The 25,045-nt window shown below is 44.1% G+C and overlaps 1 protein-coding gene and 1 long non-coding RNA gene across 2 annotated transcripts in view; one reads left to right on the plus strand and one right to left on the minus strand.

Annotated features, from left to right (window-relative positions):
• LOC121282195 lies at positions 1 to 16,979 on the minus strand. The gene is made up of 3 exons (XR_005944010.1): positions 16,902 to 16,979; positions 10,273 to 10,388; positions 1 to 783 (listed from the first exon to the last, which is right to left on the minus strand). It is a non-coding gene; the product is annotated as an uncharacterized LOC121282195 (long non-coding RNA).
• LOC121282194 (nuclear receptor subfamily 0 group B member 1-like) overlaps positions 16,730 to 25,045 on the plus strand; it is a 16,593-nt gene continuing 8,277 nt past the window's right edge. The window contains exon 1 of the mRNA XM_041195771.1: positions 16,730 to 17,317. Coding sequence (XP_041051705.1) covers positions 16,783 to 17,317 — 535 coding nt within the window. The 5' untranslated portion in view covers positions 16,730 to 16,782. The remainder of the gene's footprint in view (positions 17,318 to 25,045) is intronic.

Genomic DNA, 25,045 nt, shown 5'->3' on the forward strand with positions numbered 1-25,045 from the left:
TGGTCTGAATGGCCTCTTTCTGCACCAGAATGATTCTGTGAAAATGGTGGGTTTTGCAGGTGTGCTGATGTCCAGTGTTACCACCCATGTTACCACCCATTCTACATCAGACAGAATGGCTTCAGTCTCTGTGCAAAGGGCTGTGCCTATTTGGTGCTAGATTTCTACATGCTACTTGACATTATGTACAGGATTTCTGGCTGGCATTCCAACACACCAAGCATTTGATTATGTAAACCCATCAACATTCTTCTGTAGCCTGGTCCATAGAAGTCCCCATTTAGGTCTTCTGTGGCAGAACTCATTTGCGCTTTCGACTCCCAGCAAGCTGGCTCTTACACCATCCTTTCTCCTTGACCTGGCTCCTGTGCACCTACACCCAGTTTCTCAGACTCCTATGCTATCCTGGACTTTAAAACGCACACAGTGTTAGTTTCTGAGCAACAATGATGTTGACTCTTCATCTTCACTGTCTTTATCTTCTGTCTGGGGATGTTTCAGTTCCTGGGTATCTGAAGTTAAAAAGGGCTAAAGGTTTGTGAGGGGGAAGGAGTTCATGCTTACACCCAGTGTGGCTTGTAAATCAAAAGAGATTGAGGGATTAGTGTGAAGTGGGATGAGAGAAAAAGGGTTAAGCATGCTAACACTTTCATCATCAATGAATCATTGGCCATGGCCTCATCAAGGCTGGCATTGTCTCCTCCGCTAGGTCAAACCCGCTGGCATGTTTGCAATCTCTCTTCCAATTCTTTCCTGCTGCCTCCTCTTCTGCGCCACCTTTTCCTACAAAAAGAGCAAAGTTTGTCAGAGTTTCATGCAATATGTCGATGTGATGGCTGTCATGGATGGTAGCTACCTCTGTGTGCAAGCTATGAGTCGTGGGTGTAAGGCTTGCAACAGCGACGGTGAGGTAAACATATGAATTAAATGGTTGAATACTGATTGATAGGAATTGGCATTAAGGTGGGCAATGAGTGTGTGGTGAGTTGAGCAGCGAATGAGGCTAATAATGCAATTGGCAGAAAATAGCCACTCATCTTGAATTCACTCATCTTGATAACTCATGTCAGTTTGTTAAACTCCTTCCTGCACTATATCCATGCTCTTGGAGTAACACTCCTCTCATTGGTCTCCTTTCTATTTGGTCCCATTACCTTCTGTGCATTTGTCTGGAGGGCCTCTTGCCTCCCTGCAGATACAAGACATTTCTCACTCTTTCTACACCTCTCATCTAGACCTCCAGTGCATTATCTCTAAGCTTTGGTGCACGTTGTCTTGCAAAGTATCAAAGTCCAGATTACCTTTAAAAAACCTCATCATTTCTTGAAGCCACAATGCACCTCCCCTTTAAGAGGCCCAAGAAGTTTTTAAGCAGCATTAGCCATGATATTGCTCCCTGCTGATATGTGCAGCCAATAAACAACGCAGGGAGCACTGGCTTCATGCAGCAATTATGTAAAGCAGTATGAACTTAAGTGCAGCCTGCAACATAATGAATAGGAATAAGTTAAACATGGGCTGCGATTACCCCACCCATTTTCCCTTGTTAACTAATCTCTCACCCATCATCTGGAATTTTCCCATGAGCAGACATTAGTCAGGTTAAATTTGATCAGTGTCTTTAGTTCACCTGGTCTGCAAAGACCAATTGGCAATATTGCCATTTTTGTAGGAGCCATGCTTTTTAAAATAAAAACAGACCCAAAAGTTTGTTGATTGAAATGTTAACTCTGTTTCTCTCTCCACAGATGCTGCCTGACCTACTGAGTATTTCCAGCATTTTCTGCTTTTGTTTCAGATTTTCAGTAACTGCAGTATTTTGAGTCATGCCTCTAATCTCACTTGATGACTTTCAGCAATTTTCCCTCACAGTCACTAAAGATATAGCTCCAAATATCTCAGTGGAGCTTTTGTTTCACTTCAACTCCACTAAAAATGCATTAACATTGAATTGAATTAATGGCATTTATAGCTTCTGATAAATAATCATTCTCATCAATGCATTTTTAATTCTAAAATAAATGTGGTTGCATTTATAGCAAATGATACTACAGTGAATGTGAATGGTTTTGGAGAAGAGAAAACATTTTTCCTATTGAAATTTGGCTCTGCTCAGAGTTGCTCTTAGATGACTATTATTATGATGTGTGACTGTGCTCTCTCTATACAATCCTTTGATATATTATCACCTCTGTGTAGAATCATGTCTACATTACTCAGTCTGTGTGACTCTTTCAAGTACAAACCCATTCCCATCTGTTTCAGATGAAGTCACATTGTTTCCCATTGTGAGATTTGAACTCTTGATCTTGAGGTTACAAACCCAGTACCATAACCACTTGGCTATTTAGGCCAAGCCACTCAGTCTGTGTGATTCTGCATCATTAAACCACTGCTTAAATAGGTTATTAGTTCCTCTTTGTAGTATATTTATTCATCCACAGGGAAGATGATATGCATGCATATCTCTGATTGTAAACTGAATTACTGCGTGAGTTGCATAATTAAAATGAATAAAGAAATGATTAAAAGGACCATAACTTGATAACGTAGCATTGAAGCCACTTGCACTGAAGATTTATGAAGTGTGAAGTAACAGAATCACAAACCTACAAAGGATTTGTTTATCCTATTGCTACACATAAGGCAGGAAAAACAGTTCCTTTCCCCTCCCTCTATTTGATGTTCTCGTAGCTCAGAGCATGATTCCCTGACTGCCTCAGATTCCAACAAACCATTTCCAGTTTCCTTCAAAACAAGATCAAGAAAGGTGTAAGTGATACATCCTGCAGTAAGTGAGACTCATGACTGATGAGATAAAGAACAGCAAGGGTGTCCAATGTATACCCGGTCTCACCAGTCCTGCATTTGAAGTGAAGTGCATTAAATCAGAAGTTCTTGAGAGATGACATGTGGAATATGATCAGCAGATGAAATACGGAGGAGATATGTCTCCCAAGGTCAAAAAATGCTAGGAAATAACCATCACAAAATAGAGAAAGGCCAGCCATCTCCCCTTCACTTTCAATGGCAGCATCATTGAGACCCCATCATTAATGTCAACAGGGTGGGGCTTTGGAATTTGTCAGAGGCTGAATTGGACCAGTCATATCCACTTTGTGACTACAAAAACACTCCGTTAGCTGGGTCTTCGATGATGAGTGGCTCTTTCAAGCCTCCTCACCATCTATAAAGTTTAGGTCAGGATTGTGATGGATTACTTTTGCCTCTAGCCTGCGAGCAGCCACAACAGATAAACTGAAGTTTATGATGGGTGGAGGATGACAGGTCATTCAGCAGTGTATCAGGATAAACCAGTCTAGTGGTGATAAAGGCATCACTGGAGAGCTAAGGAGAGTGTAACAAAGGGCAAGTAAACTGTTAGTCAACATATTCAACACCTGAGTTATGAAGAAAAACTGAAGAAGACTAAAATATTATGGATAGGATAAATTGTGGAGTAGATGGCCAAAAGAGATTATTGGGCTTGATTGTATCAGCAAATTCAATAGACAGCTGGATAAGCACACGGAGAAAAGCAAATATCATAGAATATAATGTTTCATAGATATTGGAATTAGCCAGATGGATCCTGGACATTCCTAAGAACTAGTACAATGATAACTGAGGCAGATAATAGAAAACAGTCCTGTGACTCACTACAAGCAGCTCCAAGAGAGTTCTGCTAGATTTTAAAAATCACAGAATCACACAGTGCAGAAGAGGCCCTCCGGCCCATCGAGTCTGCACCAACACATGAGAAACACCTGACCTACTGCCTAATTCCATTTACCAGCACTTGGCCCATAGCCTTGAATGTTATGATGTTCTAATTGCTCATCTAGGTGCTTTTTAAAGGATGTAAGGCAACCTGCCTCCACCATCCTCCAAGGCAGCATATTCCAGACTGTCCTCTGAGTAAAAAAGTTTTTCCTCACATCCACCCTAAACCTCCTGCACCTCACTTTGAACTTGTGTCCCCTCATGACTGACCCTTCAACTAAGGGGAAAAGCTACTCCCTATCCACCCGTCCATGCCCCTCATAATCTTGTACACCTCAATCAGATCACCCCTCAATCTTCTCTGCTCCAACGAAAACAACCCAAGTCTATCCAACCTCTCTCCATAACTTCATCCCAGGCAACATCCTGGTAAATCTCCCCTGCATCCCCTCCAGTGCAATCACATCCTTCCTACAATGTGTATAAAAATAACTGAATAATATTTCTATGCTTCTATAGTGTGTGAATGGCCTCAAGGTCATTGATACTTTTAAAAATTAATTCATGGCATGTGGGCACTATTGGCTAGGCCAGCATTTATTGCCCTTGAGAAGATGATGGTAAGCTGCCTTCTCGAACCACTGCAGTCCATGTGGTGTAGGTACACCCACAGTGCTGTTAGTGGGGGAGTTCCAGGATTTTAATCCAGTGACAGTGAAGAAATGGTGATATATTTCCAAGTCAGGATGGAGAGTGGCTTGGAGGGGAACTTCCAGGTGGTGGTGTTTCCATCTATTTGCTGTCCTTGTCTTCCTAGGTGGTCGGGGTTGTAAGTTTGGAAGGTGCTGTTTGCGGAGCCTTAGTGAATTGCTATCACTGTGTGTCAGTAGTGCAGAATGTTTAAGGTGGTGGATGGGGTGCCATTATTTGGCTGATGACAATCCTTTAGATAGTGTCAGGTATACCACCCCAGGAACCAGCCTGGGTACTCCTCTAATCTCACTCTCTCGACTGCCTTATCTGTTGCCTGGGGGTTTCGCCACATTTTTGAACAGTACTAAGAATAGCCTGCTTCTAAACTTGTGCTTATTGATTCTTCTACAGAAACTGAAGTTCTGTATAGACATTAGGAAAGATTAGATAATTAGAATTCATAATATTCATTTGGCATGAAGTGCTAAACAAATAGTTGCTTATATAACTTAATTATTCATTTGTCATTGACCCCAAAAGCTGGATGTCAATTTTAATTTAACAGCCAAAATGAAAACAGAAGGCAGGGCCCACCTAAAATGCTAAGCTTTTTTAGATTCTCAATAATGGAAGGGGCCGGTGTTGACTGAAACTCCCACTGAGATTTAATCAAATTTGGCAGTCTTCATAGTGCCATCTGGAAAAAAAAGAAAATGGTGCAGGGAAAAATTCCAGTTGTACTCAGAAGTATATCTGCAGGCTTATGAGATGCAATAGTTAGATTTTTGGGTTTTAATGGCAGTCCTGGCTTCAATAAAGCAAAGTATACCAGGACTTAAAGAGTTAATCTTCAGAACAGGTTGCCTGCACTTGGCTTGTATTTCATTAAGTGGAGAATGTTGAGAGGTAATCTAATTGGAATGCTTAAAATGATACAAGATTTGAAAGGATAGGTACAGGGAAACTATTTCCTCTGCCAGGGAAATCTTTACAGAGTCAAAATCTTAGGGCCAGGCCAAAAAGGAGTGAAATCAGGAATCACTTCTTCACGCAGTGTATTTGAAATCTAGAACTTAAAAATTTGGGTCAGAGCCCCTGCGATCTCCTCCCATGCCTCCCTCAGCAGTCTGGGACACAAGTCATCCAGACCTGGAGATTTGTCCACTTTTAAACTTGCCAACATCTCCAATTCCTTGTCACTCCCTATATCAATTTGCTTAAGGACCTCGCAGTCTCTCTCCCCGAGTTTGATACCTTCACCCTCATTCTCTTGGGTGAAGATGGATGTGAAGTATTCATTCAACACTCTAGCGATGTCCTCTGGCTCCACCCATAGAGTGTCCCCTTGGTCCCTTATGGGCCCTACTCTTTCCCTGGTTATCCTCTTCCCATTGATATACTTATAGAATATCTTGGGATTTTCCCTACTTTTACCAGCCAGAGCTTTCTCATATCCCCTCTTTGCTCTCCTAATTGCTTTCTTAAGCTCCACCCTGCACTTTCTGTACTCCACTAATGCCTCCACTGACTTGCTTCCCTTGTACCTGCTAAAAGCCTCTCTTTTCCTTCTCATCGTAACCTGAATATCTCTGGTCATTCATGGTTCTCTGGGCTTGTTACTCCTTCCTATCACCCTAAAGGGAACATGTTGAGCCTGTACCCTCCCCATTTTCTTTTTGAATGCTCCCCACTGTTCCTCTGTAGATTTCCCCACAAGTAGCTGTTCCCAGTCTACCTTGGCCAGATCCTGCCTTATTTTATTAATATCCACTCTATCCCAATCCAAAACAATTTTTAATTCCTCTCTGGCCACGGGGGAGGTGCTAGAGAACTGGAGAACACCTAATGTGGTTCTGCTATTTAAGAAGGGTTGTAGAGATAAGCCCGGGAACTAGAGGCCAGTGAGTCTCATGTCAATGGTAGGGAAACTATTGGAGAAAATTCTGAAGGAGAGTATCGATCTCTACTTGGAGAGGCAAGGTTTGATCAGGGATAGTCGGCACGGTTTTGTCAGAGGGAGGTCATGCCTAACAAATTTGATTGAATTTTTTGAGGAGGTGACCAGGTGTGTAGATGAGGGTAGTGCAGTTGATGTAGTTTATATGAATTTCAGCAAAGCCTTTGACAAGGTCCCACATGGGAGACTTATAAAGAAGGCGAATGCACATGGGATACAGAGTAGTTTGATAAGGTGGATTCAAAATTGGCTTAGTTGTAGGAGACAGAGGGTCATGACAGAAGGATGCTTTAGTGACTGGAAGCCAGTGTCCAGTGGCGTACCACAGGGATCTGTGCTGGATCCCCTATTATTTGTCATTTATATAAACAATGACGGGGGTAGGATTAGTAAGCTTGCAGATGACACAAAGATTGGCTGGGTGGTTAACAGTGAGGTTGAGTGTCTTGGACTACAGGAAGATATAGACGGGATGGTCAAATGGGCAGATAAGTGGCAGGTGGAATTTAACCCTGAAAAGTGTGAGGTGATACACTTTGGAAGGAGTAATTTGACAAAGAAGTATTCAATGAACAGCATGAGACTAGGAAGTTCTGAGGAACAAAGGGAAATTGGCATGTGTGTCCATAGATCTCTGAAGGCGAAGGGGCATGTTAGTGGGGTGGTGAAAAAGGCATATGGGACACTTGCCTTTATCAATCGAGGCATAGATTACAAAAGTAGAGAGGGCATGTTGGAGTTGTATAGAACTTTGGTGAAGCCACAGCTGGAGTACTGTGTGCAGTTCTGGTCACCACATTATAGGAAGGATGTGATTGCACTGGAAGGGGTGCAGAGGAGATTCACTAGGATGTTGCCTGGGATAAAACATTTGAATTATGAAGAGAGGTTGGGTAGACTTGGGTTGTTTTTGTTGGAGCAGTGAAGGCTGAGGGGTGACCTGATTGAGGTGTACAAGATTATGAGGGGCATGGACAGGGTGGATAGGGAGTAGCTGTTCCCTTTAGTTGAAGGGTCAGTCACAAGGAGACATAAGTTCAAAGTGAGGAGCAGGAGGTTTAGGGGGGATGTGAGAAAAAACTTTTTTACCCAGAGGGTGGTGACGGTCTGGAATGCACTGCCTGGGAGGGTGGTGGAGGCAGGTTGCCTTACATCCTTTAAAAAGTACCTGGATGAGCACTTGGCACGTCATAACACACAAGGCTATGGACCATATTCTGGTAAATGGGAGGTAGGTCAGGTGTTTCTCACGTGTTGGTGCAGCCTCGATGGGCCGAAGGGCCTCATCTGCACTCTGCGATTCTGTGATTCCGCATCTCTAAAAGGCTATGGATGTTCGGTTGAAACTTTCAAGACTGAGATCGATACATTTTTGATGGATAAGCATGTCAAATGATATGGAGGAAAGGTATGAATCAACCATGATCTACTTGAATGGCAGAACAGGCACAAGGGACTGAATGATCTACTCCAGTTCTTATGACTTGCACACATGCAGCATCTTTTATACCTAAAGTCCCACATCCCAAGTGCTTCCCAACCCATGATGGGGATGGGGATGGGGAGATGGTGGTGTAGTGGCAATATCACTGCAATAGTAATCCTGAAGCTCTAGCTAACATTGTGGGGCTGAGTTTAAATCCCATGTGGCTACTTAAATTCATTCCATTAAAAAGAAATCTGGAATATAAGTCTCAATGACCATGACAACCATCACTGATTGTTATAAAAACTCATCTGATTCACTAATCTCTTTTAGGGAAGAGAATCTACCATCCTTACCTGATCTGGCCTACATGTGACTCCAGACCCACAGCAATGTGATTGGCTCACAACATCCCTCTGTAATGGCCTAGCAAGTTGCTCAGATCAAGGGCAATTAGAGATGGGCAACAAATGCTGGCCTTGTCAGTGACATCCAAATCCCATGAAAGAACTTTTAACAAAATAAATCTGGTATATATAGTAAATTCTCTCATTCAAACAATCCAACAGAGCAAAAAACCTCTAAAATTGAGTCTAGCCCATCCACCTTCAGCATTTCTGGAGAATCAACATGAATCCTATGAGGAAAAGTTAGTCCCTCAATCACAAGTATTCCATAGCTTCAGCCTTGGGATAATGAAGGAGCGATTGGTCCTGCAAGTTGGTTGTGAGTAGCCTTGACCTAGACAGCCCCTGATAGGCCAACCAGGTAGCAGCAGAGTTGTCTACAGAGCTTACAAGAAACTTTCTCTCCACATGAGATTTATACATTAGACATGGTGGTGTTCTGCTACAGGATTAATAAAATCAGAGGTCATGTGTTCAGATCCTACCATGACAAGTTTTGAAATTGAATTCAATAAATCAGGATTGTCATCAGCAAATAAAATGGCCATGAAAGCTGATGATTGCTGTGAAATCCCAAGTAGCTTGTTAATGTCATCAGGGAAGGGAACCAAGACTCCATGGTCTGGCTTGCATTTCCCTCTAGTTCCGCACAGAATGGTTGACCCCCACATTAGAATGGTCTAAACAACTTAAAGAAGGTGGTCACTAATTTTCAAGGGCAACTAGGGGAAGACAATGTAAGGAATTACCCACATCACACAAATATATAAAATAAACACTAATGAAACTTGTAAAAATAATAGCTAGATAAATACGTGAGGGAGAAAGGAGTAGAGGTTTATGCAGGGATGGATGAAGGGGAGGAGCAGGAAGCTTGTGTGGAGCATAACCGCTGCCATAGACCAGTTGGGCTGAATGGCCTGTTCCTGCGCTGTACATTCTATTTAGTTCTTTTTTTGTAAACGATGCCAATATGGTGAGCTTTAAAATAGAACAGAAAGAGTGATACAAAACTGAATTCATTTCAAGGAAATACTCGTGAGAATTTTTAAACTGTTGTGCAGATTGAGGTTGGAAACGAATGCCTTTCATTTATAGATACTGTTGAGCTGCACTGTGGTCTTGAAGTTCATGCCAATCAGAGACAGGAGGCATTGAAGCAGAATGGAGGTCAGGACTGTTTGTTAGCAAAACACACTGTTCCCGGCTTAATCCACCCAATGAAAAATAAACTTATTAAAAGCAGATCGTGTTTAAGGTGATTTTCAGCAAGATTACACGTTGAATTCTAATGGATTAACTGGGAAAAGAGTGCAGTGGAGGAGGGTTATAGCTTTAACTCAGTATATAGTAGTCCCTTGCTATTGATATAGTTTCTGATATCATGTACTATTTATGAGTCATTCAATAATCAAGAAATAATGGCCCAGATCTTCTGGGTCTGGGTGGTCTTTCCCCCGAGGTACTCCAGATAATGAACTGAGGAACACTTAGAAGTCCCCATGCACTGACTACATGGGAATTACCTGGGAAGTTTTTACTTCCCTTTCACAATTCCCCTGCACCTGGACCCTTCAAAACTCGGAGTTAATTTTGGGGGCTCCGGATGGCTCCCACTCAGTTAACAAAATATTTACCCAGGAAAGGTTAGAAGGATTAAAACCAGTTCTAACTCCAGGGTAACCTTACTACTGATCCCCTGACTCCCCACTGAACCCATCGGCTATCACCCCCTGACTACATCCCCACCCCTCAACTAACTACCCGTCCAACCCGCCGATGATACCTCATGCCCCCCGACGATACCCACCCCTTGATAAACCTTTCACACCCCCACTAACCTCCCATTCTGACTACCACCCCACACCCCCAACTACCCCCATCCCCTGACTTCCCCTCCATGCTGCCCACCCCGGCTACTGCCTCCACCTCTCCAACCCCCAGCTATACCCCCCACACACCACCCCCCCAACCCCCCGACACACCCTATCCCCTCACCCACTTATCTTGCATACTTACCTTCTCTCCACAGATTTTAAAAGTGGCTTTGGAACAATTAAAATTACCGGTATATGGTTGCTGGTGCCATAAGAAGGTGTTGGCGCTTGGCTTCCTCCAATGCTCCTCCACTAAAAGGGAAGAATTTCAGGAGCAGGTAAGCTGTGGTGAGGACACAGAGAACCTGAAAAGAAATATAGACAGGTTAAATGAGTAGGCAACAAGACAGCAGGTGGAGTATGATGCAGGGAACTGTGAAGTTATTCACATTGGTCATTAGAACAGAAAAACAGCATATTTTTAAAAAGATGTGAAACTTGTAAGTGTCAATATTCAAAGAGACTTGGATGGGCTTGTACAAGGAATGCAGAAAGTTAGCACACAGGTGCAGCAAGCAATTAGGAAAGCAAATGGCATATTGGCCTTTATTAAAGGAGAACTGGATTACAAAGATAAATAAGTCTTGCTACAGTTGTATAGGGTTTTGGTGAGACCACATCTGGAATAATGTGTGCAGTTTTGGTCTCCACATTTAAGAAAGGATATACTTGCATTGGAGGCGGTACAGCAAAGATTCACTAGGTTAGTCCTTGGGATGAGGGGATTGCCCTATGATGAGAGGCTGAGTAAATTGGGTTTATAATCTCTGGCATTTAGAAGAACAAGAGGTGATCTCATTGAAACCTACAAAAGACTGAGGGGGTTTGATACGGTGGACACAGAGATTGTTTCTGCTGTTTGGGGAATCTAAAACATGGGGCCATAGTCTCAGGATAAGTGGCCGATCTTTTAAGACTGAGATGAGGAGAAATTACTTTACTCAAAGGGTTGTGAATCTTTGGAACTCTCTACTCCTGGGGGTTGTGAGTGCTCCATCGTTGAATACACTTAAGGTTGGGATAGGCAGACTTTTGTTCTCGGAGGGAACTTAAGGCATATGTGGAGTGGGTGGGAAAATGGAGTTGAAGCCCAAGATCAGCCATGATTGCATTGAATGGCAGAGCAGGCTCAACAAGGTCTACTCTTTTTTCTATTGACTCATGGGATGGGGGCATTGCTGGCTAGGGCAGCATTTATTGTCCATTCGTAATTACCCTCAAGAAGGTGGTGATGATCTGCTTTCTTAGCTACTGCAGTCCATGTGGTGCAGGTACACCTACAGTGCTGTTAGGGAGGGAGTTCCAGGATTTTGACCTGATGATAGCAATATTTTTCCAAGTCAGGATGGTGAGTGGTTTGGAGGGTAACTTCCAGGTGGTGGTCTTTCCATGCACCTGCTGCTCTTGTCCTTCTAGATGGCAGTGGTTGGGAATTTGGAAGTTGCTGTCTAATGAGCCTTGGTTAATTCCTGCAGTGCATCTTGTAGATGGTACACACTGCTGCTAAACTGTGTCAGTGGTGGAAGGAGTGAATGTTTCTGGATGTGGTGCCAATCAAGCGGGCTGCTTTGTCCTGGATGGTGTCAAGCTTCTTCAGTGTTGCAGGAGGTGCACTCATCCAAGCAAGTGGGAGTATTCTATCACACACCTGACTTGTGCCTTGTAGATGGTGGACAGGCTTTGGGGAGTCAGGAGGTGAGTTAATCACCACAGAATTCCTAGGCTTTGACCTGCTGTTGTAGCCACAGTATTTATATGGCTAGCCCAGTTCAGTTTCCAGTCAATGGTAACCCCCAGGATGTTGAAAGTGGGGGATTCAGTGATGGTAATTCCATTGAATGTCAAGGGGCAATGGCTGGATTCTCTCTTGTTAGAGATGGTCATTGCCTGGCACTTATGTGGCGTGAATGTTAGTTGCCACTTATCAGCCCAAACCTGGATATTGTCCAGGTCTTGCTGCATTTGAGCATGGCCTGATCCAGTATCTAAGGAGTTGCAAAAGGTGCTGAACATTGTGCAATCACCAGCAAACATCCCCACTTCTGAGCTCATGATGGAAAGAAGGTCATTGATGAAGCAGCTGAAGATGGTTAGGCCGAGGACATTACCCTGAGGAACTCCTGCAGTGATGTCCTGGAGCTGAGATGACAGACCTCCAACAACCACAACCATCTTCCTTTGTGCTAGGTATGACTCCAACCAGCAGAGAGTTTTCCCCCTGCTTCCCATTGACTCCAGGTTTGCTAGGGGTCCTTGAGAGTAGACTGATGGGGCAGTAATTGGCCGGGTTGGATTTGTCCTGCTTTATGTGTACAGGACATACCTGGGCAATTTTCCACATAGTCAAGTAGATCCTCATGTTGTAGTTGTACTGGGACAGCTTGGCTAGAGGCGAGGCAGGTTCTGGAACACAAGTCTTCAGTACTGTTGCCGGACTATTGTCAGGGCCCATAGCCTTTGCAGTATCCAGTGCCTTCAACCATTTCTTGATATCACATGGAGTGAATCGAATTGGCTGAAGACTGGCATCTGTGATGTTGGGACCACTTGGTCATATTTATAATCATAGAGTTATCGAGCTCTACAGCACAGAAAAAGGCCCTTCAGCCCATTGAGGCTGTACCGGTCAAACAATTACCTTAGTGTTCTAATTCCATTTTCCAGCACTAGGCTCATAGCCTTGTATGCCATGGCATCACAAGTGCACATCCAAATACTTCTTAAATATTATGAGGGTTTCTGCCTCTACCACTCTTTCAGGCAGAGAGTTCCAGATTCCCACCACCCTCTGGGTAAAAAAATTCTTCCTCACATCCCCTCTAAACTTCCTGTCCCTTACCTTAAATCTATGCCCCCTGGTTATTGATCCCTCCACCAAGGGGAAGAGTTCCTTCCTGTGTACCCTATCTACGACCCTCATAATTTTATACACCTCAATCGTGTCCCACCTCAATCTCCTCTGCTCCAGGGAAAATAACCCCAGTCTATCCAATCTCTCCTCATAGCTAAAACTCTCCAGCCCAGGCAACATCCTGGTAAATCTCCTCTGTATTCTCTCTAGTGCAATCACATCCTTCCTATATGCGGGTTTCAAAACTGCACGGAATACTCTAGCTTATTTCTTGTGTTCTTGTGCTCCATGTTTCTCAGGAGGTTGGGCTTGGAAGTCCAGGTGAGAAATGTAGAGCTCCAGGGTAAGGTAAGTAAACAGGAGGGGAATGGCAATCTGTCGGTGATGGTCATCCCTTGTAATATTCGGCACAATATAACACAATTGTTTTAGCACAGTTTTTGCACAGAACCACCAGGGCAATGGCTGTGGATGTTAACCTTTGTGTTTATATTTTCAATCTTTTTTTTAAAAAGGTCAGGTTTTCACTTTATATAAAAAAACACTGGCTCAAAATATCATGCTCATATTATCCAGAATTAACTGTAATGAATAGGCCTTCCAGCTATGTGTGCAGTATAAGATGGATAGTGCAGCCCCTTGTCACTCAGCTTTCATATGTTCCTGCAATGTTCTCTGTGACAAACTCCTGAAACTCCCTCCCTAACAGCACTGTAAGTATACCTACATCACATGTATTACAGCAGTTCAAGAAGGTGGTTCACCACTACCATCTCAAGAGCAATTAGAGATATGTGATAAATGCTGGCCCAGCCAGTGATGTCCATATGCCACACATGAATTAAAGAAAAGTCAACTGCAGAAGTGAGTCAGACTGAGAAGGACTCATTTTTGATCTGCTTACTGCTGAATAAACTAGCTGGGAGACACCAAAAATAGTCTCAATGCCTTTGGTCATGGAGGGAACAATCAACCAGAGTTCCCAAACATGATCATAATCCTGCTGGGAAGTGGAGGCAAGATGAACAGAAAAACAGCGTATTTTCAAAATGGAGAGAGGCTGCAGAACTCTGAGGTACAGAGGGATCTGGATGTCCTAGTACATAAATCACAAAAAGTAAGTATGCAGGTACAGCAAGTGATTAGGAAGGCAAATGCAATGTTGTTGTTTATTAACAGGCGAATAGAATATAAAAGCAGGGATGTTTTGCTACAGTTGTACAGAGTATTGGTGAGACCACATCTAGAGCACTGGAACCAGTTTTGTCTCTTTATTTAAAAAAGGATATAAATGTGTTAGAAGCAATTCAGAGAAGGTTCACTCGACTGATTCCTGGTATTAGGGAGGGTGGGGGTGGTATCTTATGAGGAAAGGTTGGACAGGTTGCCCTGTATCCGTCGGAATTTAGAAGAATGAGATATGATCATATTGAAACACATATGATCCTGAAGGGACTAGGCAAAGTGGATGCTGACAGTATGCTTCCCCTTGTGGTCCCAGTGCTCTAGATGTGGTCTCACCAATGCTCTGTACAACTGTAGCAAAACATCCCTGCTTTTATACTCTATTCCTCTGTTAATAAACAACAACATTCCATTTGCCTTCCTAATCATTTGCTGTACCTGCATACTAACTTTTTTTGTGATTTAAGTACTAGGACACCCAGATTCCTCTGTACCTCAGAGTTCTGCAGCCTCTCTCCATTTTGGATGCTGACAGTATGCTTCCCCTTGTGGGAGAGACTAGAACTAGGGGATATAGTTTAAAAATAAGGGATGTTGCATTTAAGATGGAGAATTTGTTTTCTCTCACAGGGTCTTAAGTCTGTGGAACTCTCTTCCCCAGAGAGTGGGAGTGACAGCATCATTGAATATTTTTAAGGCAGAGGTAGATAGATTCTTGACTAACAAAGGAATCAAAGGCTATCGGGCGTAGGCAGGAAAGCGGCGTTGATGCTCCAGTCAGGTCAGCCATGATCTTATTGAATGGCAGAGGAAGCTCAAGGAGCCAAATGACCTACTCCTGCTCTTAATTCATATGTTTGTGTGTTCGTAGGCGTGGAGATGTCCAGTGGATAACACCTGGCTCAGCTATTAAATGCTCCATGGTTGAATAGTTTGCACTAGGTTCAAGAATAAAGGATACCAATGGGACCCAATGAACCATACTGCTGCATGAATCAATGCCTTCAGAAGAGGTGGGAAAATTGGAATGGGAGCTGAATATAACATTAAAAGTTGGAGAAAATTGCAGTATGAAATGCCTACTGTTTCCATGATACTGACTATTTTTTCCACACAGACACTGATAAAAATGTCACCGTAACTATGAGTGATGATTTGGCAGTGCACTCTCCTTTTAATTCTGCAACTTGAGTTTGAATCCAGTAATGATAATTTCCTCTCCCCTGTATAAATTGGAGTAATCTGAGAAGTAAGGACGCAAGTCTCAATGACGGAGATTTTTAGGAGTGATTTCACAGGCTCTTATTCCCAGTGGGGAGCTGCATACACAATCATCATGAGTGGGAGAGCTTGGCTCTACAATATTATCACCCTATCTCGAATCTGTGCCCGTGGCTTCTCCACTGACAGCTCTATTCTGCATCTTGCATTGAACCTAATTCAGGTGAATGGATTCTAATGAGTGGAACAAAGAAATGTATTCTGTTTCTCAGGACTTTTAGATAAAATATCCAGTTGCAGGAGATAGCCAGATAAAATTCTAAATGGAATTTAAAAAAAACTAACTTAGGGCAGGGTAGCCAGGAATATAGTACATGGGTACAAACTGATACCAGGCTAGTTCAGGATTGACATCAGTAACACTTCCTCATGCAAAGAATAATGCAATGAAAAGGCCACCAGACAGATCAGTGGAGACAAAGGGTCAGCTCCACAATTAGGGGGGAGCCATATGTTCTGAGGTAAAGGAGCTGGGAAGTCTTCCTCCTTCATAATCGTCTTTGTGTTCTAACTCTCATGAGTTGAGCACATAAATCTGGAAATTTCTAATTTATCAAAAATGTATTCTTCACATTCTGGTTAATCTCAAATAAGCATTTTAGTGGAATGTATGGGCATTTGAGTGCTTATTAATGTTAAATGAATAATCTGTTTTCTATAAAATGTTGATCAGTAATCTGGCATGTACAGTGTTCAATTCAGTGACAATTTTGTGTCACACTTTTTATTTGTTGATATAATGGAAAGCTTTCCAAAACGCATATTTGTTGCCATCTACTATTACTTTGAAGCTAATGCATTTTGGAAAGTCATGTGACATAGTATAGAAAGTGACTGCAGTTTGGGCTGTGAACATGACAAATAGGTCATCAGGACAAGACATATTCACTTAGCAGTAAGACAGCCTCTCCATTATGATGAGTGAATACAATGATTATAGACAGCAAATGGTTCACAATTTCTCCTCACAGAACTTCTCATGGCTACAATCAACTGCAAGTGAAAGTGTGAAAGATTCAGAAAGAAATGGAGCTGTTTAAATTTAACAAGCAACTAATAAGTGACCCTGGTATCTGAATGTCCTTGAGAATACTAAGAGCAAATTAAATCTATTCATTGCATTAACTATTGTATTGCATCACCTTATGTTATTCCTGATGCAATCCATGCCATTTTTCTGTCTCTGCCTCTGATCCATGCCTGTATTTTCACATAACCACCTCTCCACTATTTCAGCGATAACCTTGGAACTTGCTACAGTGCTGTTCAAGGTTATTTGGCAGCCAGGGTATAAAAGATCTATCAGGGTCCTGTTTCTTGAACATAAACAGTGATACTCCTCGCAGCACTGTTGACAGGGGTGCTACCATCTTCACAGGGCGATGGCATTCAGCTCTCACTCTGCCCTTCAAAGGAAATGTCACTGTGAAAAGGATAAGATGAATCAAGGCAGCATCCTTTACCACATCTTAAACCACAAGAGACATCAGCATCTACCTACCTGCAGCTGCAAGCATGAATCCAAAGAGAAGGTAGCACTAGGATCGCCTTACATCGCCTGCAAGGCTGCTTCTGAAGTTCTGCTCAAGACTATGAACTTTATTAAAAATCTGCCCTCCTTTCGGTGGCTGCTGCAGCCAGACCAGCTGCTATTGCTGGAGAACTGCTGGGCTGCCCTGTTCGTATTGGGCTTGGCTCAGGAAGGGGTGGATTTCGAAGTGATTGAGCCATCAAAGACCAGCATACTGAAAGAGATTCTAACAAATCAGAAGGGCAAAGGCAGCGATGAGAAAACAATCAGTGAACCATCAGCTGCTGAGGTACAGAAAGTCAAATCGTTCCTAACTAAGTGCTGGAGCATAGATATCAGCACTAAGGAGTATGTTTACTTAAAGGGGATCATTTTATTCAGCCCAGGTGAGCTATCCCACTGGAGTCCTTGACTCAAAGCTTGATTTTTATTTTTAGTAAACCTGTGTGGAAATGATTGAATTGACATTGAAAGATTGTTAAGGTTATTCAGGAAACCTAAATCTTCTTGTTTGTGTCATTCATGAGAAAGCAAGAAATTAATTTGCAGTTAAAAGGCCACTCTGGTGAAACATTATTTGTTTGGCAAGGTTCAATGTGTGTACAAATTGACAATGAAAAACTTTTAAGGATGATGTGTTTGTGGTACAGTTAAAGGAAAGTTAGTGAAGGCAGCTGAGGGAAGAAGCTGAATAGAAAAGCAAAGGGTGGGGTGTAAGGGTAGAAGCTGAAGAAGGATGGGAAAAATCAGCTTTTGTTTAACTCTCAGTGAAATAGTTCTCTCAGAAATGTCACAACATTGTTCAATCTCTTTGGTTAAAACTCTCAGCAGGTCTGTTCTTTACCTATTAAGGAATTAAAATTGATGCAGCTCTTCACAACTGTTGACTGAAATGTCAAATAAATTCAAACATGTTTCCAACAAGCCCATGGCTGGATTACTATCTCATACTAAAGTAAACTCTTCTGTAGTGTTACACTGGAAATTATCACGTGCTCTGTAGTTACTAATTACTATTGTTTCCAAAAGTGTTTGCTTCAAATTTTATACGAGAGAAAAAGAGAGCTTTGCTTAAATGATAGCTCTGATCAACAATGTGTTGTGAAAATTGTTTGATAAGGAACAAAACTGTTTAACCTTGACAGGAAATGTTGGCCTTCAGAGCTGATTGGCACCTTAGAAGGTTCAGGAACATGCTGGTGTCAGTGTTTTTAGCAAGGGCTATATGCAAAATCATGACTGGCAGCTCACGTATTGGATTATATTATATCCAATAAAGTGCCAATACATTTCACCACTTGCAACCTCAAATATTCAGAGGTTTCCCTGATTAACAGGAAGATCTTAATTAAATTTAAAATAACTACTGAATGCTACCTGAGATAGCCTATTTTAAGCTTACTTTAACCAGTGTTCTGTAGCTGTTGATCCTTGGCAGTTTCGTGAGGAGCTCTCCAGTGGGCTTGCAGTCGTAAACTTATACATAAACATAGGAATGTGCAGGATCAAAGATCACTGTGGCTTAGCTGGTCAGCCACAGTGACTTGTGCGTATATTTGGAGGGGTGAGAAACAAAAGGAGTAGGACAATTAGCTCCTTGGGCCTGCTCCAGCATTCAGCTATACCATGGCTGGTCTGTGCTCAACTCCATTCACTTGCCTTCACGTATCCCTTGAAACCCTTAGCCAACAAAAACCTAGCGATCTCAGTCTTGGAAGATTCAGTTGACACCCCCACACCCACCTGCCAGCATTCACGGTCTTATGGGAGAAGCAGTTGCAGATTTCCACAACTTTTGCATGAAAAAACACTTAGCTAGGAGACACTTTGTCTTCATTCCTTAAAAGTCTTGGCAGATTGGGAAATGTGTCCAGTCCTGTGGGATCTGTGAGTTTACATTCACTTGTGGTCTGGAGGAGGTTTGAGTCGGCATTGGCCAGGACCATTTTTTATTGATCTGGGTAGGAACATGAGAAGTTTTGCTGACAAAATTATTTAGCCCAACAAATTTGCCTCATTTTTGTCCATCTTGGCCCCATTTTCCTGCCTCCTCACCAGGTTCTTTAATCCCTTCTTTCTCCAGAAACATAGCTATTTGTCTCTTGAGCCCATTTACTGTTTATTCAATAACCATCCCTTGCATTGAATTCCACCTGCAGATTTTATAAATTAGACCTCCAGACACACAGCTGGACAAAGGGTCACAGGAGATGTTCTGATCCCTGTGACTGAATTCATTTTATGGAATCCGAATGAATGAAACTCAGTGGCGGTGAAGGGGGCGAAGATGGTGGAGGACTAGGTCTAATTTGGAAAAATATGAAATAGTTCAATATATTTACACTTATAGCCCTCACTTTTAACTCCACCTCCACCTCCCTTGGATCTTAAACATTTCATCTTTGTGAGTTATTTAAAGCTTGAAATTCCCGAAATTCTCAATGTCTGGAACTCTGGCAGGTTAGTTTGCTCTGATCTTGGCACTCTCCTGTAGCAGGGTGTTGAGTACATTAGCAGCTTGCTTAGTTTAACTGCATAGCAGTTGTCTAAATAGGCACAGCCTGATTATTGCAGCAGCTTACAAACTCCTGATGTCAATCAAAGGAGCATAGTTCTTTGTAAATGCCTGATTCCAGGTCAGAAGAACCCAGTGTAAAATGCCCGACTTCTTTTCTACTTTCATTAATGATTCTTACAGATAGAAAGCAAAGGGCCAGAACTTCCATTTTCCAGGTCGTTGGAGACTGGACATATGACCCAAGAGGAGTGTTGGGAGCCCGCAAAATCCTGACCCACTGACCTTTGTGGAAATTGCTCAGGAGGTTTGAAATTCCGATGGACAATTCGCCTGCTCCCTTGGACCCCCAACAAAAGTCTTCGACCCTGAGCTACGTCCCCCAATCACTCACATTGACCGTGCCCCCAACTCTCCTGACTGCTCCTCTCAATCATGCTAATGCTCAATCACCTGACTACCCCTCTGACCAGACCTGCCAACTCCTCACCACCTGAGTACTCCCCAACCCGACTGGATTAGCCCCTGACCTAATTATCCCTTCCCATCCGTCCCAACTACCCCAACCCACCTAGCCACCTCACCCACCTACCCACCTCACCCATTTCGCCCACCTGCCACCCTACACACTGGCCTCCCTATCCACCCACCAATTCACCCACCTGCCACTCTACCCACCTACCGCCTCACCCACACTACCCACCTACCCACTTACCTCACCCACCGACCAACTTACGCATTCACTAACATTCACACTGGATATTTCAACTTACAATGTGGCAGCTAGTGCTGTAAAAGGCAGGGGTGTGTGTCCTGTCATCCCCGCACCCCCGCACTCCCCCCGCCCAATGCTGCAACGCTCTGACGGAGCTCTTCGATGGACAATGTGCTTCGCATTTCTGGAAAAGTCCAGCTCGGAAGAGCAGGCTAGAAATGCAAAGCAGTGCCAAGAAGTGGAAAAGCTCGAGCAGAGTGGCAATCCGCAATGACTTCCACCCCACAGAGTGTGACATCTGAAGCGTGACAAGCGGATGCCAAATACAGGACTTTTGAATATAGATCACAATGCAATCCAGTGGGGGGAAAGTTTAAGCAGAGAGTAAAGGTAACAGCTGTAACTAAAAAAAACCAATACAGCCATTGTTAGCAAATATTGTTTCTTTGCAAGCCATCAAGTGACTACAAGGTCAGAGTTGGCTGCCCCTGCGAGACAGGGTGACAGGCATGGTTGGGGGGGGAGTAAAATTGGCACCGTTCCTGCTGCCAACAAGCCCCTGCCCATCCTACTGCAATTTTGCAGAAAGGACATCAGGCAACACACTTACCGGTAGTTCTGTTGAAGCCCCTAAGACCCTCTTTCTGTTGCCACTGGGATTTTATCTACGTTGGGGAAATCTGCGTCTAGTGTCCAGCCCGCCAGGTGAAGCCTGGTGGACCAGTGGCTGAGTTGGGGAGGAAGTGCCTTCTTTTCTGGACCCCTGTGCCCATTGGAGGGCCCTTCCCTCCAAGGCATCTCCACCCCAATATCCCCCTGCCATGACCACCCCCCCACCCAATCTCCCAAGTGTTTCCCCTCCCTCCCTGCCCTGTCCATCTGAACCCACCACTTCCCTCACTGCGGTCTGCGGGCCTGGTCCCATTGAGGTCCTGAACTTACCTCCAAGCCAGGCTTCATCGTAACTCACTTTCCTTCTGGGATTTGCTGCAGTACAAGTGGCGATGCTGGGACCAGACACCTGCTAGCCTGATGGCCATTACATGGCTGAGGGGCCAGCCCACCAAGTTGGTGCAGGCTCGCCCCCAACTTTTATGCCAGGGAGAGGGGACCCTGCACCCAGTGTAAGATTCAGCCCCATGCGAGTATGGCGTTTAAGCCAATAATAAATAATTCTGCATGTGTCCAAAAGAGGGAGATCAGCCCTGAGGGAAATTCTGTTATTCATTTTATAAAGAACTCATGGAAGATTGACGAGCCGGAGTACAATTGCTTGAAGATGTAGGGACCTTGATTGCATTACCCCTGTCAATGGGCCTGGAGGATCATGATGCACGATTAAGCCGCACCCATTAAATGTAATAAAGACACCACAACACCTTTGTATTGTTTGTTTATATACACGGTTCCCGTGTGCCGCCATCTCTAAAAACGCTGTTGATTGGCTGCATCACCAGGGGATCAAACACTAATATTTGCTAATCCCACACACAGCTACACTGTACTGCTTAAAGGGGAGGTGTACTGTGGGTGGAGCAGGTTCTGGGAGTCATCTGTGAGCTGAATCTAATGTGGAAAGGAAGAATGATTGAACATACAAGCATAAGAAATAGGAGCTGGTTTAGGCTATTTGGCCCTTTGAGCCTGCTCTGCCACTCAACAAGATCATGGATGATCTTCCAACACTATCCTGATACCTCTCCATTCACTTAGCTGAGTTATTCAATGAAGAAGCAGGGAGAGCTGATGAGGGCAATGTGGTTGATCTGGCATACATGTACTTTCAAAAGGCATTTGATAAATTGCTACATAATAGGTTTCCCAGCAAAGTGGAAGAGCATGCAATAAAATCGACAGTGATAGTACGGATGCAAAGTTGACTGAATGTCAGGAAACAAAGATTCGTGGTAAATTAATTGTCGTTTGGTAGTACAGAACTTGAGTGTTGCTGAGAAAAGAGACATGTCAAAGCTTTTCATCTTGCACTCATCAGGACATTGCAAGAATACCATTATAGGGGGAAAACAACAATTTATACTATATGGGAAGAGAGTACTGATTGGTTGGCAAGTGGATCATGATTGGTAGAGACATTGCCATGGAAAATGCACCAATTGATGATGACTGACAGTTAACTGCCATTGTTTGAAATTTAAACCAGCTAGCTTGACCTTGACTGGTCATGGCATTGCCCTGAGGAATGAGTCAGTGAATGGCTGTCACTTATTTTGTTTATCTGAAACAAGCGCAATGCGTGTACATGTTCTTTCTGTCTGCAAAGAACAGGGCCCTGTGTATTAATATATGTGGCTTCTTGTGTATACAAATGCACCACACTGCAAGCCCGACTGGCAATCTTAAATTAGTTGTCAGCGTAATTGAGGACTAGTTAGCAAATATTGTCCAATCGCGGAATCACATCTAATGTTGGCCACGGTGTTATGAATTTTGCAAGCACTGCTGGTTGGGTACAGTCTGTAGCTTGCCCATTGCAAACAGTGGATGGGACATGCTGTTTGATTTATGAATGGATGTCCACTGGACTCATCAGATAACAAAGCACTATGGAGGAATCTATCTGCCTTCAGGCTGAGGTGATAGCGCCTGCATGCCAGCACATTGAGGTCAACACTAGTAGGATGGCAGCTACCATGGAGACCTTGGTTCAAGACATTGGTCTTGCACTGCTGTGCGGGCTGAACTACATCACTGATGCCATAGTTGGCCTTCAACAGTGTCAATATGAGAGGGGTGTGGGGCAACTCAATCTCACTCCAGCTTCTCCTTTTCCTCAAGGAGTCAGTGTGGGGCCCTTGGGAGGCCATAGGGAGGAGGATAAGCAGGTGTCTCCCCAGGGCAATCCACCCAGGTGACTCTGGGAATGTCCGGCCCATCCAAATCCCTTCTTCCTGTGACCTCAGCAGCTCCAGCTCCACAGGCCAAGGAGAATGTCATTGCCACAGGGTTCAGCTCACAAAGTATGCAATAGGATCAGGAGAAGTTAAGTTTCCCTTCTATATCTCCATGAAAAGACCCTGTTCATAGAGCGCAAGTGACCTTCCATCAGCCAGACAGGAGTCAGACATTCACATTAGCTATGTGAGCATCTATGGAGTGTCCCCACTGCATGTTGTCATCATCCTCCAGAAACGTAGGAACCAAAGGCATTTGCTGCGTCTCCATGACAGGAGTCTTATCACAGAGGGTATGTGCACTGCCATCAGCCAGACTGGAGTCAAACGTTCACAGATGCAATGTGAGGATCCATGGGGTCACCTCGCTGCATGTCATCATCATCCTCCACAAATCTAGCAGCTATGAGGGCCTCTCAAGTGCCTGCCTTGTCTGGACAGTCTAATGGCCTCATCGCCATCATCCTCACCTTCAAGGACCTCCTCGCCCTCATGCCCATCGACATCCTCCTCATTGAAGGAGATATGCAGCTCCTCCACCTCCTCCTAAGCCAGCTCCTCCCCCTGTTGCAGCCTGTGAAGGGTGCAGCAGACGACAACAATGCGTAACACCCTCTGTGGACTGTATTGCAGGGCTCCACCAGACCGGTCCAAGCACTGGAACCTCATTTTCAATATCGTGATGGTCTGCTCCATCAAAGTGTGAGTTGTAGCATGATCCCCGTTTTACATTCTTTCTGCTGCAGGCTGAAGCCGCCGTCAGGGATCTGAGACCAACTGAGAATGTAGGAGTTGTGGACACTCTCTGGGAACCATGCATAGACCTGCAGAGTACGTTTGTGATGGTCACACACCAGCTGAACATACCCTCCATATCCTGTGGTGACAGATCCTGCAGCTTGTGGCAGATGTGGCCGACCAGTTGCCTTGACATGCGCAGTCTTCAGCGACACTGGTTCTCAGTAATCTTCAGGAATGACAAGTGCCATTTGTATACCTTGGGTCTAGCTAGGCACCAATCAGCAATGGCTCCTGTGGCTCTTCAGCGGCATGTGCGGGAGCCCCAGCCACCCCTTTTTCTTGAGGGTGTTTCTCCTCTGCCTGCCCAGCCAGGTACGTCCATTGCTCCCCACTCCTTCGTCTCTGCTCCCTGGAAGCTATGTGGCATATAGCTAGGTCATCAGTCTCCATGGTCCTGATGTACTCCTGCTGCAGGATGAAAGAGAGAGACATGTGAGGTTAGTATGGGTGCACTAAGAACCTTTTTGGTTAAGTCTGAAGGCCCCTTAACACATGCCAGAGTGCTGGCTACCACTTAGATGGCCAGAGATTAGTGTGCTGCCTGGCTGCCTGAAACCTCACCAAACTCCATCCCACTCCACCTGACCAATTGGCAGCAGCTTTGCCCACTGGACTGCATGTTGTGCTCTCAGCTCAGGCGCAGGCATTCTCCTAATCCACACTGAAAGGCTGCGCTGTAAACTTTAACCATGGGGGAGACTGATCCAAACCGGGATGCTGACATTGCAATGGGCTGTGAGCGCTTCCAGCAGTGACTGCTATATGGCCAGTTTTCACAAGGAGATTGTACAATTTGTCCAGTCGTCCAATTGTTCTGCAGTCCACTAAAATGCTCATTAGTTTGCAGTTCATGTCCGAGGGTTAAAAGTTCAGGAGCATTTGGTGGCACTTTCATGCTTGGGCTGCTTGAGTGGGCAGATAAACTTGGGGCCCGACACGAAGGATATCAATGTGGCTGCACCTGAACTGTCTCAGCTGCAGAGGAATGGTCACTTTATACAAGGCTTTCGTAATGCATGGCAGCCGCCCCGCATGTGCTTGTGTACTACTTTCAGACTGTGCTGTCTTGCCCCCCACAACTCGCCCCAATTGCAGTGCAGCCCTTGGACTGGCATCGCATTGTTAGCCAGCCGGGAAAAAGTGGCCTGCATGTGGCGGCACCTCAACCTTG

This window comes from Carcharodon carcharias, chromosome 9 (genome assembly GCF_017639515.1).
Source record: "Carcharodon carcharias isolate sCarCar2 chromosome 9, sCarCar2.pri, whole genome shotgun sequence".
In the NCBI taxonomy this organism is placed as follows: domain Eukaryota; kingdom Metazoa; phylum Chordata; class Chondrichthyes; order Lamniformes; family Lamnidae; genus Carcharodon; species Carcharodon carcharias.